This window comes from Grammomys surdaster, unplaced genomic scaffold (genome assembly GCF_004785775.1).
Source record: "Grammomys surdaster isolate TR1022 unplaced genomic scaffold, NIH_TR_1.0 126029, whole genome shotgun sequence".
Lineage (NCBI taxonomy): Eukaryota > Metazoa > Chordata > Mammalia > Rodentia > Muridae > Grammomys > Grammomys surdaster.
In genome coordinates, this window is record NW_021620842.1 from 1,938,256 (window position 1) to 1,955,293 (window position 17,038).

The 17,038-nt window shown below is 37.0% G+C and overlaps 1 protein-coding gene across 1 annotated transcript; it reads left to right on the forward strand.

Moving 5' to 3' along the window:
• Positions 1 to 2,337: 2,337 nt before the first annotated feature.
• On the forward strand, positions 2,338 to 16,446 carry LOC114610130 (FERM domain-containing protein 3-like). The gene is made up of 3 exons (XM_028754606.1): positions 2,338 to 2,464; positions 12,994 to 13,404; positions 16,427 to 16,446. The coding sequence occupies exons 1-3, from the start codon at positions 2,338 to 2,340 to the stop codon at positions 16,444 to 16,446; spliced, it is 558 nt and encodes a 185-aa protein (XP_028610439.1).
• The last annotated feature ends 592 nt before the right edge of the window (positions 16,447 to 17,038 follow it).

Below are 17,038 nucleotides of genomic sequence, written 5' to 3' on the forward strand. Positions count from 1 at the left end.
AAAATATGTATGTATGCAGTTTTTGGTTTACCAATTCTTCCCAAAAGAGGTCAACGGGATAATTTCTCATTACTGAGCTCTGGCTGTTCAAGTGAATCTTTGTTAATCCTTTGAAATTCTTCATATTTTATACCAAAACCCAGAAATTCATTCAAACTTGGTTTTCAAACTTGAGTTTTAATTTTTAAAAATATTTCCTATAATTTTTTAATTATGCATTTTATTTTAAAATTAAATTTTATTATAAAACATTTTAAACAAAAATCATTTATGGTGTGTAATTTTTGAAAAATTATATCTATAGGAACTATTGTTGGTGATAGATGAGGGAGGACTTATATCACTGTCCTACAGTCTACATTTTTGTTATATGTCTATTTTGTATGTGGGGATTTTACTTGGAATTATATCTAAAGGGGAGTTGAAAGTGGTGAAAGATTTATGCATTTGTAGTATGACAACATTAGGTTTGAAATGTAAAAGATTTTGGTTCACGGCTCAAATTTGAAAACTGTCTCACCCTATGGGCATATTGTGGGGTGGCTGGAACTACCAACTCATGCGATGAGATAGGATTTCTGCTATGTTTGCAGGAGTGGCCACCTCTGCCTCCCACTATAGTGTGCTGCGGCCTTATCTTTCAGGATTAATGCTTGCCTCTTATTTTATCCTGAACTATATGAATACATGGTTGATTTTTTCTGCTTATATAAACACGGTTTTCTTCACTTGTATATTGCAAGCATTTTCTCACATCATTAAGTTCCTATAAACATATACTTTAATGTTTATGAATTATTACATATATTGAGTAATATTCTCATTGGAAATTTAGATTGATGTTTTTATTGATGTAATAAACAATGCCTTGATGAAAATTGTTTTGTCAATATTTCTTTGTATTCACTCAAAATAAATTTCTAAAAATGGATTTTACCATTAAGGAATGCCAGATTTGTAAAACTCCATACGTTTTGGTAAACTTCTTTTAAACGTTGCTAATTTTAGTCTCATAAATAAATATAACAATACAGAGTTACAAATGATGGTTTTAAATGTAACTTTTTGTCTCCTAAGAAAAGGAAAATCCACTGTCATTATGAAATCTTTGTCGGTAACGTACCTATTAAAAGTCAAGAAAACGTATGCATGTGCGATGATATACTGCACAGGATTTTCTTCTGAAATCGGTGGGAATTAAAAATACCAGCAAAACATATAAATAAAAGTGTTTTATGTGTTATTATTAATCAGCTAAAAATTTTAGCTATATAGCATGTACTAAAAAGTGGGAATGTTTGTAGACTAAGTGAGCATGCTAGAGCCCAAGCATGTTTCTTTCAGATGCACAAGTGCAGGGTTTCAAAGTGTAAAGGGAATGTGATACTTGACTCCTGCATTTAAAACACATTACAGCTTGCAATCCAAGCACTAACAGCTGTCAACATGGCCATTTATATTTCAGTCAACTGTTATTATTTGAATGCCAAGGTTCAGCATGGATTACCATTTATTAATTTTCTGAATCTGTCCATGTCAATTTTCTCCATACGCTTTGCTTGTAAAATAAATAAAGTGTTGGCATCGTGATGGGGATGGAGATAAAGCATGCAAATCACTTTGCTAAGAACAGCATGCTAAGAACCCATGTGACTGCTCAATACCACCAGCAGTGTTACTTGTCCCAATTGAAACTTTCTATACTCATGCAGCACACACCATTATCACTGAAAAATATGAACTGCTTAGCAAACCACTTCAGGTTGAAGCAATGCTATCAGAACCAGGATATTCTACTTTAAAATAAAAGACTTTATTAAAAATAATTGTGATTTACTGCTTAAATTTTTTTTTCATTTAAAAAGATTGCAGTTTGCATTATTTTTAATTTGGCAAATCTGCTCTAGAACATAATAGAGACCTATTAAGCATGTCTGAAAAAACATAAAAGTAAGCTGTTTCCTCCATTGTAGAATTAGGAAAATTTCTTTTTATACTGGGGCTTTTAACATTTATCAGAGATCACTGATCAAAAAACACTGATCAAAATAAAAAATCTTAGTGAGGACTACGTGTAAAATTTTATTGTTCATTAGAGAAGGGGTGAGAATTTATAAATAGTATCTCCTCCCTCCTCCTTGCCCAATGTCTATCCATCATGAGTTATTTTTGTTGGCTACATTAAGAACTTGACATTTGATTCATTCACAGTGTGTCCTGTCTTGGTCCTTTGAAACAGAATGGACAGTGAGCAAAAGGTCAAAGCTGTTGTTGCTGGTTGTATATGTACAGGACCATTACTGACAAGAGACCCTTAGGAAGATCACAATATTAACTATGGCAAAATGCTTGGTCAAGATTAGGACTCAACGAAGTCTCCACTTGCACATGATGAACCACTGCAGCAGTAATGTGTTTGTTCGTCTGCTGAAACATGGCTCCAAGGTCATACCTCGAAATGCTGGTACGTGCTTTTTCCTGAGCTGTCATTCTATGCCTAGTTAAGTGTGATTGCTTCCAGATGCATTCTTACCATTGGTGATCCAGAGAGAAGCTGAGGATAATGTGGCATAGAGTTACTTTTATAAAGAGTGAAGAAAGAGGAAGAGAACAGGAAGGAGAGAAACAGAGAAGGGTACTGAGGAGTGTAAGCAAGTAAGTGAGAAGGGAAATGGGAAGCCAAGTTCTATTGTGCAATAAAATAATAAAGACACCTTCTTTATTCAGCAGATACAAGAGGAAGGCTGTTGTGTATTCCTCTAGATTGTTCAGTAGTGAGAGATGATGCTGATCAAACATGATCAAAATACTCTGCCTCTCACTATGTGAGTTTCTGATCTCAGGTCTATTTCTGATAATGAGGCAGAGCTCCTTTATTTATCTTCCAAGTAGAATTTTATTAAAATATCAGACCTTCTTCTGGTCTCTGATGGCTCACACACACAGAGAAACATGAACATGAGTAAAATTAAAATTGAATAAAAATAACTTCAGTCGGGCTGATGTTAAGCCCATTTTTCTTCCCAATAATTATCATATTTATGGTATTTTGTGGTCTGAGAAACTGAAATAGAAACTAAACTAGAAATTTACAGTCAGAGCCACAGCCACGATGCTGTTGTAACATGTACAACTCTGAAGTCAGATAATCAGTCACAATGCTGCTGAAATTACATGTGTTCTTATGTTTGTGTATTTTTTTGTCTACTGGTTACAACAAAATTTATTCTAAAAAATAGCTGGAATTAGTCATAGCTGAGTAATATTCATAAAATTGATGTCCTAGTTGAAGTTCACTGTATTTTTATTATGAGCAATGTGTGATGTGTTATTGTTTTAAAACTTATATATTTATTATTTTATTTTGTTTTGTTGGAGAAAAGCTTGTATGACTAGGCTAGCCTATAACTTACTGTGTCATACAAAGGTGGCTGGCAACTCACAATCCTCCTGTGCCCTCACGTTTTGTATGATTTATATATACAAGTATTATGTTTATCTTATTTTTAAAAACACAAATGTGTAGAACATTTTCTTGTGCATTAATGCTCTCAGTAACAAGTTTAGGAAAGCTGAAATGCCATATGAAGTTTTTTTTATGAATAGTATTATTCTAGTTATACTAAAAGAATTTCTATATTAGAATATATTAATATGAATCTTTTCAAAACTGGACAATAATATAGAGAATATTTATTTTAATGTAGAGAAATAATAATTCACATATTATAAATCACAATATTATCATTGTAAATCAGCATTTCTTGGTTTTTGGTCGTAATGGGTAGTGATGAAAATAATTTAGAAATAAGGTATTTCTTCACGATTCCTAAAAATATATTTGTTAGGGTATATAATACAAATTTTCTGAAAATAGTCCAGGTATCTTTTAAAGACATGAACAAAATAAATATGAGAATGTTTGCTTTCTACATGACTACTACTATTAGGATCATGACCTTAGCATTTGGGAGGCAAAATTCCTGTGGATGTAGGTCAGTAGTAGACTCATTCCTTATGTACTAGGAGCTAGTTTCCATGACCTAAGTTTAAAAAATGTTCCAGCTTTTTGTTTTGTCTAAAAGCAAAAGGAGTACAGTCATTTCCTATATGCATTATTTGACAGAGTGATATATTTTTCTAGATGACACAAAATGATTGCCCCACACCCACAGTTTATATGAGGGTTCACTCTTGGTGTACTTGGAACATGTTATGAATCTGTACAAGTACGTATCAGTATTGGATCATAAAAATTTCACTGAGCTAAAATCTTCTTTGTCACTTCTACAATTATTGTTTTCTCCCAAACACTGGTAGTCACTTTTCCATCATCACCATTCCTTACTAACACCATGGATGACCATCAAGGACAATAACAGACGTGGAATGCAGCTCACCTGAGCCTATTAGACATGTGCCTGTGCTGTGTAGCAGACCCAGAGAAGGAGAGATGCTCAGGCCTTTTGAACACTAGAGGATCCTAAGTTACAGACATCTGACACTGAGCTTTGCACTGTTGAACTTTTTGCTGTTGTTGATTTGATTTAACTGTTCCCCGGTCCTTTTGAAATGAGAGTACTTGACTTCCCTCTTCCCCCTGAGCCCAAAAGCTTACACTTAATGAGACTTTGGAGATGTAGAGAGATTTTAGATACTATTGAGACTGAACTTTTAAAGAGATCTTGTATTTATTGAGATTTAACTTTAAAAGTGTTTGAGTTTTTAAAGACTATGGCATGTTTAAAAGTTGAAATATTTCATATTATAATCATGAAAGAAAAGGAAAGTTTATGATTTAGTAGTAATGTACTTGTGTGCCAATTTGACAAGGGGTCAGTTGTGTTAGTTTTATGCAAACTTAACACATCTAAAATCTTTTAGGAGGAAAGACGCTCAATTTAGAACACATATTCTTTTTTTTTAATAATTTATTTTTTCTCAAATCGTAATTCATTCACACAGGGGTTATAAACACAGAAAGGCAGGATGTGGGGAAGGGAATGACACTGGAGTGTGGATGATCAGGAGGAATACAGATATCATCAGAACCGGGTATCGGCTAGATGAAGGTTCAGGGGACAAGTCACTATGACTCTGCCTATGACTCGCTTGTCCTTATCTAAGTTGGAATTGTCTGCCCAGGCTACCTATTTACAAGGTCTATGATTACTCAGGCTGGTAAATTTCCACAAAAGCTGCCTGTTGACATTAGCTTATAGCCATCTGTTTCAGTGTTTTTCTGCTGAGACCCAAGACTTGGTGTTGGTATACATGTATGCCAGGCCTAGCTGATTTTAGGCCTATGGCTGATTTTAGGCCTTCAGTGTGTAATCAGGGATGCCCCTGACATCTCCTCCATTCTCTAAGTATAGAAGGGCTGTGGGAATTCTAAACTTGGGAAGTCAGGGATAGAGGCCTGACCTCCAGTATTTGAAGGGGACCTTGTAATGGCTCCAGTCCCCCTGTCGTTGTCCAGTGAGACATGAGGGCCATACCTGTCCTGATGTCTTTTTCCTGTAGAGGGGATACTTTTGACATCAACCCCTAGGCAGTCAGGCTTGTCCCTCAGGGAACCCAGATAGATATTTTTATCTTTTATTTATATTCCCTTGCAGTAGAACACATATTCTTAAGACTGGTCTGTAGGGGCTGGAGAGATGGCTTGTTCTTTAAGAGAACTGCCTCTTTTTCCAGAGGATCCTGGTTCAGCTCTTAACACCACTCGCTACCATTTGTAACTTCAGTTCTAGGGGATCCAAGACACTCTTTTGGTCTCTGTAGGCATCAGACATGCATGCGGTACACAGACATACATTCAGGCAAAATACCTATAAACATAAAAAAATTATTTGTGAAGATTGACCTGTAGGCAACTCTTTGGGTATTTTCTTGATTAATGATTGACGTGGGAGGGCCTAGACCCTGTAGGTGGTGCCTTCTATCTCTGAGCTGGTGATTCTGTGTTGTGTAAGTACACGGGCTGAGCAAGCAATGAGTACTATGCCATTAACTAGCAATTTTCCTTGGCTTCTTCTTCAGTTTCTGCCTTGAGTTCCTATTCTGGCTTCCCACAGTGACAGAATGTGACCTGAGTGTTATAAGACAAAAAAAAAAAAAACCCATTTCCTTTCCTAGTGACTTTCTTCATGGTGTTTTATGACAACAATAGAAGCCCTAGCTAGTAAGAGTTTCTGCTTTTCCAGGATGTTTTAAGAAGCAAAAACCTCACTCACTTTGCCTCTGCTAGCTGGAACTTGGATGTAGGTAATTTTGCTCGGAGCTAGTTTTTGAGGCTTCTTCTGCCCAACTGCCATGGAGGAGCCATCAGAGAAAGTCGATCCAGTTGAGGTCCCAGAAACTCCTCAGACGAAAAATGAAGAGCACTCATCCTGTGATTCAGAAGTCCTAGGACCAGAAACACTAGTGAAGGTCATGAAAAAGCTAACCCTGAAAGCCCAGTGCCAAGGGGCAGCACGTCACCTGATTGAGAGCAAACCTGTGGAGAACAAAAGTGAAAGAGTCCCGAGGGAAGTTCAGAGCGCCTTTCCCAAGAGAATGGTATGCACATTGTTGTCAGTGCTGCAAGATCCTATAGCAAGGATGAAGCGATTTGCTCGGATTGAGCAGAGACAAAAAAGGCTTGAGGGCAATGAGTATAAAGTGTTAGGATATAAGAATTCATAGAGAAGCTTGAGACCCCCCTCATCTGAATTAAGGTTGGCAGGTTCACAGGCCTAGGTTCCAGGAACTAGCTGGCCACCCTAAGAAAGAATTAGCCAGGGGGCAAGTCAGCCAAGTTGTTCAGAAAAAGAATGGCAGAACTAGTAATATAGTTCGGCCAAGCCATCTTGGGAAGTGACTGACCACAAGGTAAATGACTAGGCTAAGGTCACATTCCTGAAAAGAATGTATACAGGATGTTACTCACTCTCCACCCCTGTAGGTCTGTGGCTAGTTGAATAATGGAAACTTTCTGTGTACAGGATGTTTCCCACTCCCCTGGTTTATGATGTGGATTGGAATTTCCTGCTATTCCCTCTTGGTTTCCCCCTTCAGCCCCCTTGTTTGCGGTTTTCTCCTTTAAATGTCCCTTGTGCCCGAGCCTGGGGGTCAAAACTCCTGCCCTTGTGTGGGCTACAAGTTTCTACCTCAGCATGCTGATTATTTGAAATATACCTCTTGCTGATTGCAACAAGAATCGGTGTCTCGTGGTCTTTGGGTGGACGTAATCTCTCGTGGGTTGAGTGGGGGTCTGCCCTCTCCCGGGGCCTTACAAAAGGGAAGAGAGAGCCATTCAGATGTCTCTGCACTTTCTGCCATTATCAAGGATGGGTTTTTTCTGAGAATGCTGAAAAACGGGAAGAACTAGGACAGTTTAAATTGTACACTGTCTTTCCTGTTAATGATGCCACATAGCAGATTCGAGAGCTGTTTCTTGTTTGTTTTTTAAGATTAAACATTTCCTGGTGCTGTGGAATCTTCAAAAAAATAAAATTAAATTAAAAAAGAAAACGCAAAAACCTTTCTCAGAAGCCCTGTTTTCATGATGTCCTACAATTCTATATTTCTATTAGGGCCTACTATATAATCTTTTCAAAACAAATATAGACAGAGACTGAAAATGGACCTTTCAAGTATATGCTAATAGTAATAGCACTTGCCATATGAAAGAAATTTACATACATTGACATATGTTTCCCCTTTCACTCACACACACACTCTTCACACACATCTCACATATACCTCACATACATCACATGCACTCTCCTTTCACACACACACACACACACACACACACACACTCCATACACACCTCATATTCTCTCTTCACTCACTCTTTTCTCATGCTCTCTACATGCTTTCTCACTCACTCTCTCATTTGCTCTCCACATTCACCTCACATGCTCTTTCATTCACCTTCTCATTCATTCCCTCACTCATTCACTAACCTTTCTCTTGCCCGAGTCTTATATTGATACTCCAAAACCAGGAAGAAAAAAAGACATTATATAATCATTTCCAAATCAAATTCAAAAGAATAACCATATCCCACAAAGAATTAAGAATTGCAGTTGTCCCCCAAAGTTACAAGTTTCCCTATTCCCTGTCCTATAACAAAAACAATAATAATTGCAAACTTATCATTTAACCTTTAACTTTTAACTTATATTTTAGAGCTCAGAGTTCCGAGGTCAGCTACTTGCATTTTCCTGTGAAGCTCTAATGATGAATGACATGGGCAAAGCTGCCAGGCAGTGGCCAGAAAGAATCAAGCTAACCCTTAACACAGTAGTTCCACTAGGTTTCTACTTCTGTACATTGCATATAATGACTCTCCCAAGAGTCCCAGTGTTTTTACTTAGTTTTACTAACATATAATTTTATGCGTTCTATACTTACTTATCCAGCAACCACTCTTAAATGTTGTGCAAAACTTATTTCATAATTTTAATAGTTTTTTTTTCCTTTCTTGGGGTCCCAATATTGTCTCTATTTCATTTTCTAATAATTTCTTCAAACTTTCTTTCCAAGTCAAGCATTAATTGAAACTACCATTATACAGTTATTGCATTGTTTCCAAGATGAGAAAACACAGATGCACCTGGGTTATTAGGACTGTGCTATGCTGCTCCCTATGCCTCAATTTTTAATTGTTTAAGAATCATTACATCAAGGAACACCTCGTTCCACAGAATTCACCAGAGCAGAAGGAGAAGTAGGAAAGTCAGATATAATAGAATAATTATACACACCAAGACCAACTGAAAAACAGTCACACACGAATGAAATCTATACAACCATTGTCCAGAGCTAAGGTTAGAAGAAATGGGAAAAAGAGCTGTTGCAGGCTACTGAGATGTTTCCATCCCAGGCTACTACAGGCAGTCTCTTATTTCAGATCGTGAGTCCCCTGGAGGGATGTGTCTCCTGCTTCTCAGGGTCCCAGACACCATCCTCTTTACAAGGAGCTGCCCTGGGCTTCTGAAATGTCTCCATCTATTGCAGGCAGTCTCTGTCAGTGTATGCTGTCCCCAGTATGAACTAAACATTCAGTTGAGCCTTTCAGGAGGAAGGTAGAGAGAAAAGAGGAGAGAACTGCGGTTACTCCTGAAATTGAGTAGAGTGTGGACTGAGGTAGCTAACGTAAGTGAATGAAATGCAAGGAATTTGGACTCATGGAGGCTGAGTGATGAGGACAGAAGATGAACACACACACATACACACACACACACACACACACACTGGTTTTAGCCATTTGGTAGTCATTGCAACTTTGATGACAGCCATTTCAGCAGGCAATGTGCAGAAAAAAATGATTGAGAAGTGTAGGGGAAAGAACTACATGAATTCTCATGAGTTCTAGACATTGGTCACAAAAAATGATGTTATTGTAGGTGTTAGAAGAGTCCAGTGAATCACAAATAATATGAAATACTTTGGTGTGACTCTAATCAAGCAAGTGAAAGATTTGTATGACAAGAACTTCAAGTCTCTGAAGAAAGAAATTGAAGTTCTCAGAAGATGGAAAGATCTTCCATGCTCATGGATTGACAGGATTACTATAGTAAAAATGGCCATCTTGCTGAAAGCAATCTACAGACTCAATGCAATCACCTTCAAAATTCCAACTGAATTCTTCATAGAGTTTAAAAGAGTAATCTGCAAATTCATTTGGAATGACAAAAAACCCAGGCTAGCAAAAACTATTCTCAACAATAAAAGAATTTCTGGGGGAAGTCACTATCCCTGACCTCAAGCTGTATTACAGAGCAATAGTGATAAAAACTGTATGGTACTGGTACAGAGACAGGTTGGTAGATCAATGGAATAGAATAGAAGACATAGAGTATTTACTTCAGTTTTTTTGTTTGTTTTGAGAATGTACTTATGAGTCAAATTACTGGGCCATATGATTAACAAGTTTAGATTTAACTCTGAGAAATCACCAAAATTTTTTTCCTAGTGATTAAGCATATTAAATGCCTTCTTGTAATTTACAAACTTCTAATTTCTTTATATTATCACCAACAATTAAATATTTCTTTTAAAGAAATGTTATCATCCTAGTAACCTTGGTGTTCTATAATAATACAAATTTGATTTGTAATTCCCTGATGATGTTGAACATGTTTCCTGATGCCTAGTGGTCATTAGCATATGTGCTATTTTAATTTTTAAGATTATAATATAATTATAACATCTACCCTTTCCATTTCCTCCCTCTAAATCTTCTACCTACCCTTTGATCTTTTTCAAATTTTTGATCACTTCTTTACTTGTTGCTCCGTGTGTGTTCCTACTCAGTCTGTATAATATTATTTATATGTATTTTTCAAGTATTATTTGTAAAGGTCTTTTTCATTAATAGAGAGGTCCTTTCAGGTCAGTTCTACCAAAAAAATATCTATTGATGTGTCCTTTTCCTGGACAGTATTTTGTCTGTAGATGTAATGAGGCAATTCTTGCCAATTGTGTGTCTCACCACAACAGGAGCAACTCCAATGATGCTCAATTTCTTCTTTGAATCCAAGAAAGGGAATGTTGTCAGGGGTAGACTTGTCTCCACAGGTGAATAAATAACATTAAATGTCACATTCTGTGGGTTTCTGATGTTTTTGAAAACTGACTACCTATGTAAAGTAATCTGGACTGTTTTGTGTTAACTACTTTCAGCTATTTCTAATTAAAATATCTGAAAGCACCCTAACAATAAACCCAGAGCCATGAACTTTCTATTTGGCCCTTAACTCACAGGCTTAGTTGTTTCAGATCAGTTTATAATCACAGTTATAGGAAAACTGGGTCTAAGTCCTGTAGTTTTAATTTTTTTTATCAATAGAAGACATTTATATCAATGAAAACCTAGATTTTGCATCAATATAAATTATGTACCAAAGTAAGAAATTATGACTTCAACCTAGTAGCAATTATAAAGATTTCTACCAAAAGAGATTACAGCTATGCAATCAATTCTAGCTATATCCTCCCTGTTCCAATTATGACCATTTCTACATTCCCTAGAAAGACAACCTGTAATAACCAGTTCCAGCTCCAAAGTCCAGGGAACTGGGATGCCAACTTTTCATAACTTCTTCAAGCTGAGTATGGGCATTGAGATATTTTTGAAGATGGGGGAGGGTAGGGAAAATGGTGAAATTGATTGGCTTTAAGAAGACCTAAAATTTAGTCTCTGATGTCTGTGTCTTAACTGGATCCAGCTGAAAGTTCAAGACATCAGGAGTTCAAGCAGGTCAGTTCAGCATGTCTGACGAGGATACTCACCAAGGCTGTGTATTCTGTAATATACAAATCTCAAAATTTTAGTATTATCAAGATATATTTGTTGTTTGATTCTCTGGAATCTAGTCCTCTGGGGTGTCTCTCTTCATCATATATGATCCATATAACTCTGGAAGGTGTATATACTAATCACCTTTTCTAAAAACTCAAAGACAAAACCTTTCTCCCTAATCAGCATATCCTTGAGTCAGAAACCAGAAAAGCTTGTATCCTGCCCTCTCTTGCAGAGGAATAATAAAACCACAAAGCTCAAAAACTACACCCATTTTGAAAGTTAAAACAATCTAAAACAAATGAAGTAAACTAACGTACTGTATGTGCCTATTCTTAGGCTTTGTCTATTTTGCCAAGCAGGATGAAAACCCAAGATTCCTGTGGAGCCCACATTAGATAGAATTTGAGTATCCTGTGAGGCTTATTAAAGCAATATATCTTTATACCATCTTTAAAACAATTGATTCACACTTTTATCTATACCTGCTTATAAGCAGGCAGTTTGTCAAAGCAGAATTTAAACCCAGAATTCCCATGGAACCCATGTTAGACAGAATTTGAATATCCTGTAAGACATATTAAAGCAAACTGTCTTCATACCATCTTACTGTTTGGCTCTCTGCCTAGAGCAGCCATCTTGTTATACCATCTATCTGTTCAGCTCTCTGCCTGGAGCCACAAACGTTTATTTAATACCTGTACATAGCAGGCAGGCAATGATTATCACTGCATTCTCTATTTGGAGTCAGTGACTCATTTTCCCTATCGTAGTTTCAAACCGTGGGCAAAATTCCCCACATGATTCGACTGGAATCTGTATATAAATTTTTCCTAGAAGCAAATAATCCCAATGTTATAAATCACAGTTAAATCAGTATCTGCCCTAAGAAGGCTTTTTTCATTCTTCTCCCGTGACTCAGAGCAGCCTGCAGCTCCCCACAGCAGGGGATCTCAGAGCTGCTCTCTTTGTTTCAACTCCAGCACTTGAGTTCTGTGACAACTCCATTTAGCTTTACCCAGCTACTCACTTTAAAAAAATAAAATTAAAACTCTAACTCTCAGACTAATAATCTTAAATTTCTAGTGGATTCTTCCCCAACATGTTGGTTCTCCACCTGTTGCGGGAAATATAAAAAAAGAATGACTTGTTCCAGCGCTATGCCCATTACTGGTGGGCCATATGGCTCCAGACGGTGTTCTCATCTTTGGCCTGGGGCCACAGAGATGTCTCCACCCTACTGGCTAATTTCCCTTGGCAGGATCTATCACACCAGCCCGGTGCTTCAAATCCCCCATGGCCTTTGTGGTGCACATCAGGCAAACACAGGTTTTGCTGCCTTACCTTTCTCTCTTGAATCCAGTTGAGTCACCAGGAGAAGAAAAACACCACACAAACTTAGTTTAGAAACAGTGTCAACTCTATCTGTGAGCACAACATCTGGAATCCTAATCTTGTAAGCCATATACATCTAATTCCTCTAGCAGCGAATCCTGGCGGATCCACCATGAAACTGGGAGACATCTTGCCCTTATGCTTGCTATTCCTGATCCAAAAGCATATGGCTGTTTCTTAATGTCAATATTCTATAGAAAAGTTATACATATTCCTTGAATTTCATTTGTTTATTTATGCAGGTTTATGTGAAAAAAAGAAAGTCTGAAGTTTAAAATGTATAAAATAATGTTTCTTTCCAGGTGCCCCAGTGAAGGGAGCTCAGAGTGAATATTGTTCAAGTGAAGAGGGAGATAGAGGAAAAGAAGACCCCTTAACCCTCTCTGCACTAGCATACAATCCCAGCTCCAGCCTGCTCCCTACTCAGGAGGATGATGATGAAGTAGACATGCTCTTTGACTGTCCATCTACGTTTGTGTTAGAAAGAGAAGACACGGATTCATTTGAGGAACTAGAAGCAGATGAAAATGCCTTTTTGATGGCTGAAGAGGAGAAGGTGAAGGAAGCCCGCCAAGCTTTGTCATGGAGCTATTCCATCCTGACCGGCCGTATTTGGCTAAACCCTCTGGTCAAGCGTTGCTCCAGGCTCCTTGTGGTGGGCCTGGGATTGCTTCTATTTGTATTTCCCCTCCTCCTCCTCCTTTTGGAGTCAGGTATTGATATCTCCTTCTTTTTCAAAAAAACGAATTTGAGCAGTTTTACTATAAATGGTACTGTACCCTAAAGGAGTAGGTGGCTGGGAAGGTCAACATTTTTTTCTACATGTTGGGCTTCCCTGATAAGAAAAAGAAAGAGCTGTGTTCAATATTAAAATTATCTTTTTCATTAGATGGCATGTTCCAAATGGTGCTGGGTCATAAAGTTATATGCCAAACTCTAAAGCTGGCTCTCTGTGCTTTGATATACTTAATACCAGCTTAAAATAAATTATATTTGCTATATGCAGCCTTTAAGTAACCAAAGAGATGTTACTTTTATTGCACCGTAGACTTTCTCTTTATTTTACCTCAAAGTGACTTATTTTTCCTGTTTCTCTGTCATTGTCATCACTATGAAACATAATGTTAATAATTAGAATTTTAGTCAGAGTCCAAGGGAATACTTTTCAATATAATTCTTAGTGAAAAAAGTATTCTCTAAGAAATGTTTATATGACTAAATTTATGCTGGGTTTTTCTTTCAGTTTTTAAAGAATATTTTTATATTCAAAGAATTTTGGTAAACTTTTTCTTGCCAAAAAAAAAGTCCCATTGAATTTTGAAAGTATACAGATTGTAAAACTAATGTACAAAAATGTATCAGAAATTATTTTAATGTTATGGCACCAGCTTTTGTAAAATATATATTTGGTTGAAAAATCTAGTACTTTACAACTATCTGCAAATGATATAGTGAACCTACTGGAAACAAGTTGTAGTAAGTTGTCCAAACAGATGCTGGAATTGGAGGTATAGACAGAGGACACTGAGTGGGCATGTGAGGGCCATCTTTCAACATTTAGGCATGATAATCTAGTACTTTCATATTTAGCCTGGATAAGCAGAATGTTTTGACAATAAAGTGAAATTTGAAGAAAGATAGCCTAGTTAATTGCATATTGTTCGCTAATTGGAGTGAAAGATCACGGGTTGGACAGATGGAAGGTACCAAAGAAGAACTCTGACGACACTGGTGGCCAGTTGAGCTCTCCTGTGGAAATGATTGTGATGCAGGACATTCATTCTACAGTGTACAGAGCTGCTCTCCCGCTCCTCACTTCTACAGCAGCACATTTCAGTGATTCTAAATGGCAGCATACAAATTCTAAAGTAAAATATTTTTGATCCTTTGCAACAGTCATTGTGATTCTGTGAAAAAAATTCTAAACAGTAGGTGTGTGTGTGTTGGTGGATATGTGTTTATATATGTATATATGTGTGTGTGTATCCATGAGTGTATATATTTGCATATACGTCAGTGTTTGTATGTATGTATCTCTATGTGTTTATGTCTGAGTGTAAGTGTTTGGATATATGTCAGTGCTTATGTGTATGCATATCTGTACATATGTGTATCTGTGTGGTTTGTGAGTATATGTGTGTATAGCTATGCATGTCTGCATGTGTATTTGTATGCACATGTATCTATGTATGCATGTATGTGTATATGCATATGGAACGTTACACATGTATATATCTATGTGTCTACATATGTCTCTGTGTATATGTGTATGTATATATGGATATGTTCGTGTTTGTATGTTTTTATGCTGTGCCTAATTATGTGTATATATCTTTGAATATATGTGTGTATGTGTGTGTTTGTGTGTATGTGTCTGTGTATATGAGTATGTGGGGGTGTCTGTGGGTGGTGCAGGACAAAGCAGAAAAACAGGTAGAAGGGGCGAGAGAAATAAAAGCTATCTTCTTGACATTTATGATGGCTAATATATGCCTTTCTTTTTTGAGTTTCCTTAAGATCTTATTTTATTGTATTTATAATTGAGTCCTCTATTGAAAAGAGTGAAAGGATCATCAGATGTCACACAAATTCAGCTTAGGCAAAGAAGCTAAGTGAGGGGAGAAGTCTTCCAGTACATTGCTTTGTGTCATTACTTCATGAATGAAAAGACCTTGTGCTTTCTGTTAAGAGTACTTACCAACATTGTCAGAGCAGAGGAAGAAAAAGATACTGAGTTTAAAGACTATAGGTTTTTCACCTATATAAAAATATTTGATTGCCTTCAGTTATAAAAGTATATAATAGTTCCATCCCTCTAATAAAGTTCCAACACTATCAGTAACTGATTTCCAAAGTGGGTAATTCAATCCGTCTAGTTCAGTCAGCTCAGGAGTTTTTGAATTGTGCCCAACCAAAACTGTGAGCGTTGACAATAATATTCAAAACATGACAGCCCAGGCATGGTGGCACATACCTTTAATCTTAACATTTGAGAGGCAGAGACAGAGGCAGAAGAAAGGTAGATTATGAGTTTGAAGCCAACATGACCTACTAAGCAAGTTACAGGAAAGCCAGGGCTAAATGGAGAAACCTTGCCCCCACCATGTGCGCTCTCTCTCTCTCTCTCTCTCTCTCTCTCTCTCTCTCTCTCTCTCTCTCTCTTTCTCTCTTTCTCTCTTTCTCTCTCTCTCACAAGCACACACACAAAGAAAAGAAAGAAAATATATCCTAATATCCTAATATTAAAGTGTGTGTTCAAATTATCAAGAGACTTAGAAATTATATCAAATTATATTAAATTGATTGTATCAAATTGTACCAAGAGACTTAGAAAAGCAGAGAATAAGCAGAAAAGTAGTCAAATGATTTCGAAGTGCCAGGAGTTACCACTACAACAAACAAATAAAAACAAAAACATAAAACCACTGGAAGGCAGAACAGAGTCTTCCTATGTCAGTAAGAATTGTCAGATGGTTAACTCTCATTTTGTTCATGTAACTTCTCTTTTTATCCTTGAGTTGAATAGAGGAAGGCTCTCCCACAACATTGCCAGTAAAGTACTCAGAGATACTTTCACCTCTGGAGTGATTCCTGGGATTGTTGTAGCTGATGGGACTTGAACATCGTTGGGTGAAATTTCCTTGATTTTTGAAATGATACTTACTGAAGGTCTCTGTTTACTTATCTTCTTGCTTCTTCTCTCTTTCCCTGTCTGTCTTGGACCTGTTTTTGAAGTTCCAGTCTCTATGCCATAACCAGAGTCAGCAGGACCTGCATATGTAGGACCCATCCAAGATTTGTTTTCCACATTCCAGCTTCAGTCACTGACTGGGAAGAGAAGTTCATGAGTGAGCCCATGGAAGCTCAGTTGTCATCACTTCAGAGAGGAAGAAAGAAACATCATTTGGGCCTTAGGCTTCAGCTATATTCACCCATCCTTCAGTAAAGCCAATTTGAACCCTCTTCTGGTAGTGTGTCTTTTATATACTTGGATTGAAATGGTGACCTTATGTTGGGTAATACTTAGATTTTTAAACTTCCAATTTTATAACAAAGAAGTGATAAAGAAGGTTATTTTTGCTGAGGTTTGCATACCAAAAGTTGTCTGTCATACATGAGAGTCATCACAGCCTCCACCAATGAGAGAAGGAACTAGGAATCCGTTTATAATAGAATGTTGAATGGAACCATACAACTCAATTTTGCACCTTTAGTTACTGCAAATATCTCTTTGGAAAGATCACCAAAGCCATTTTTATGCTTTCAAAACTATTCTTGATAGAATTAAAAGATATCTTCTGTGGATCGTACATATTAAAACATGTCTTTTAAGTTCCATCACCTTCT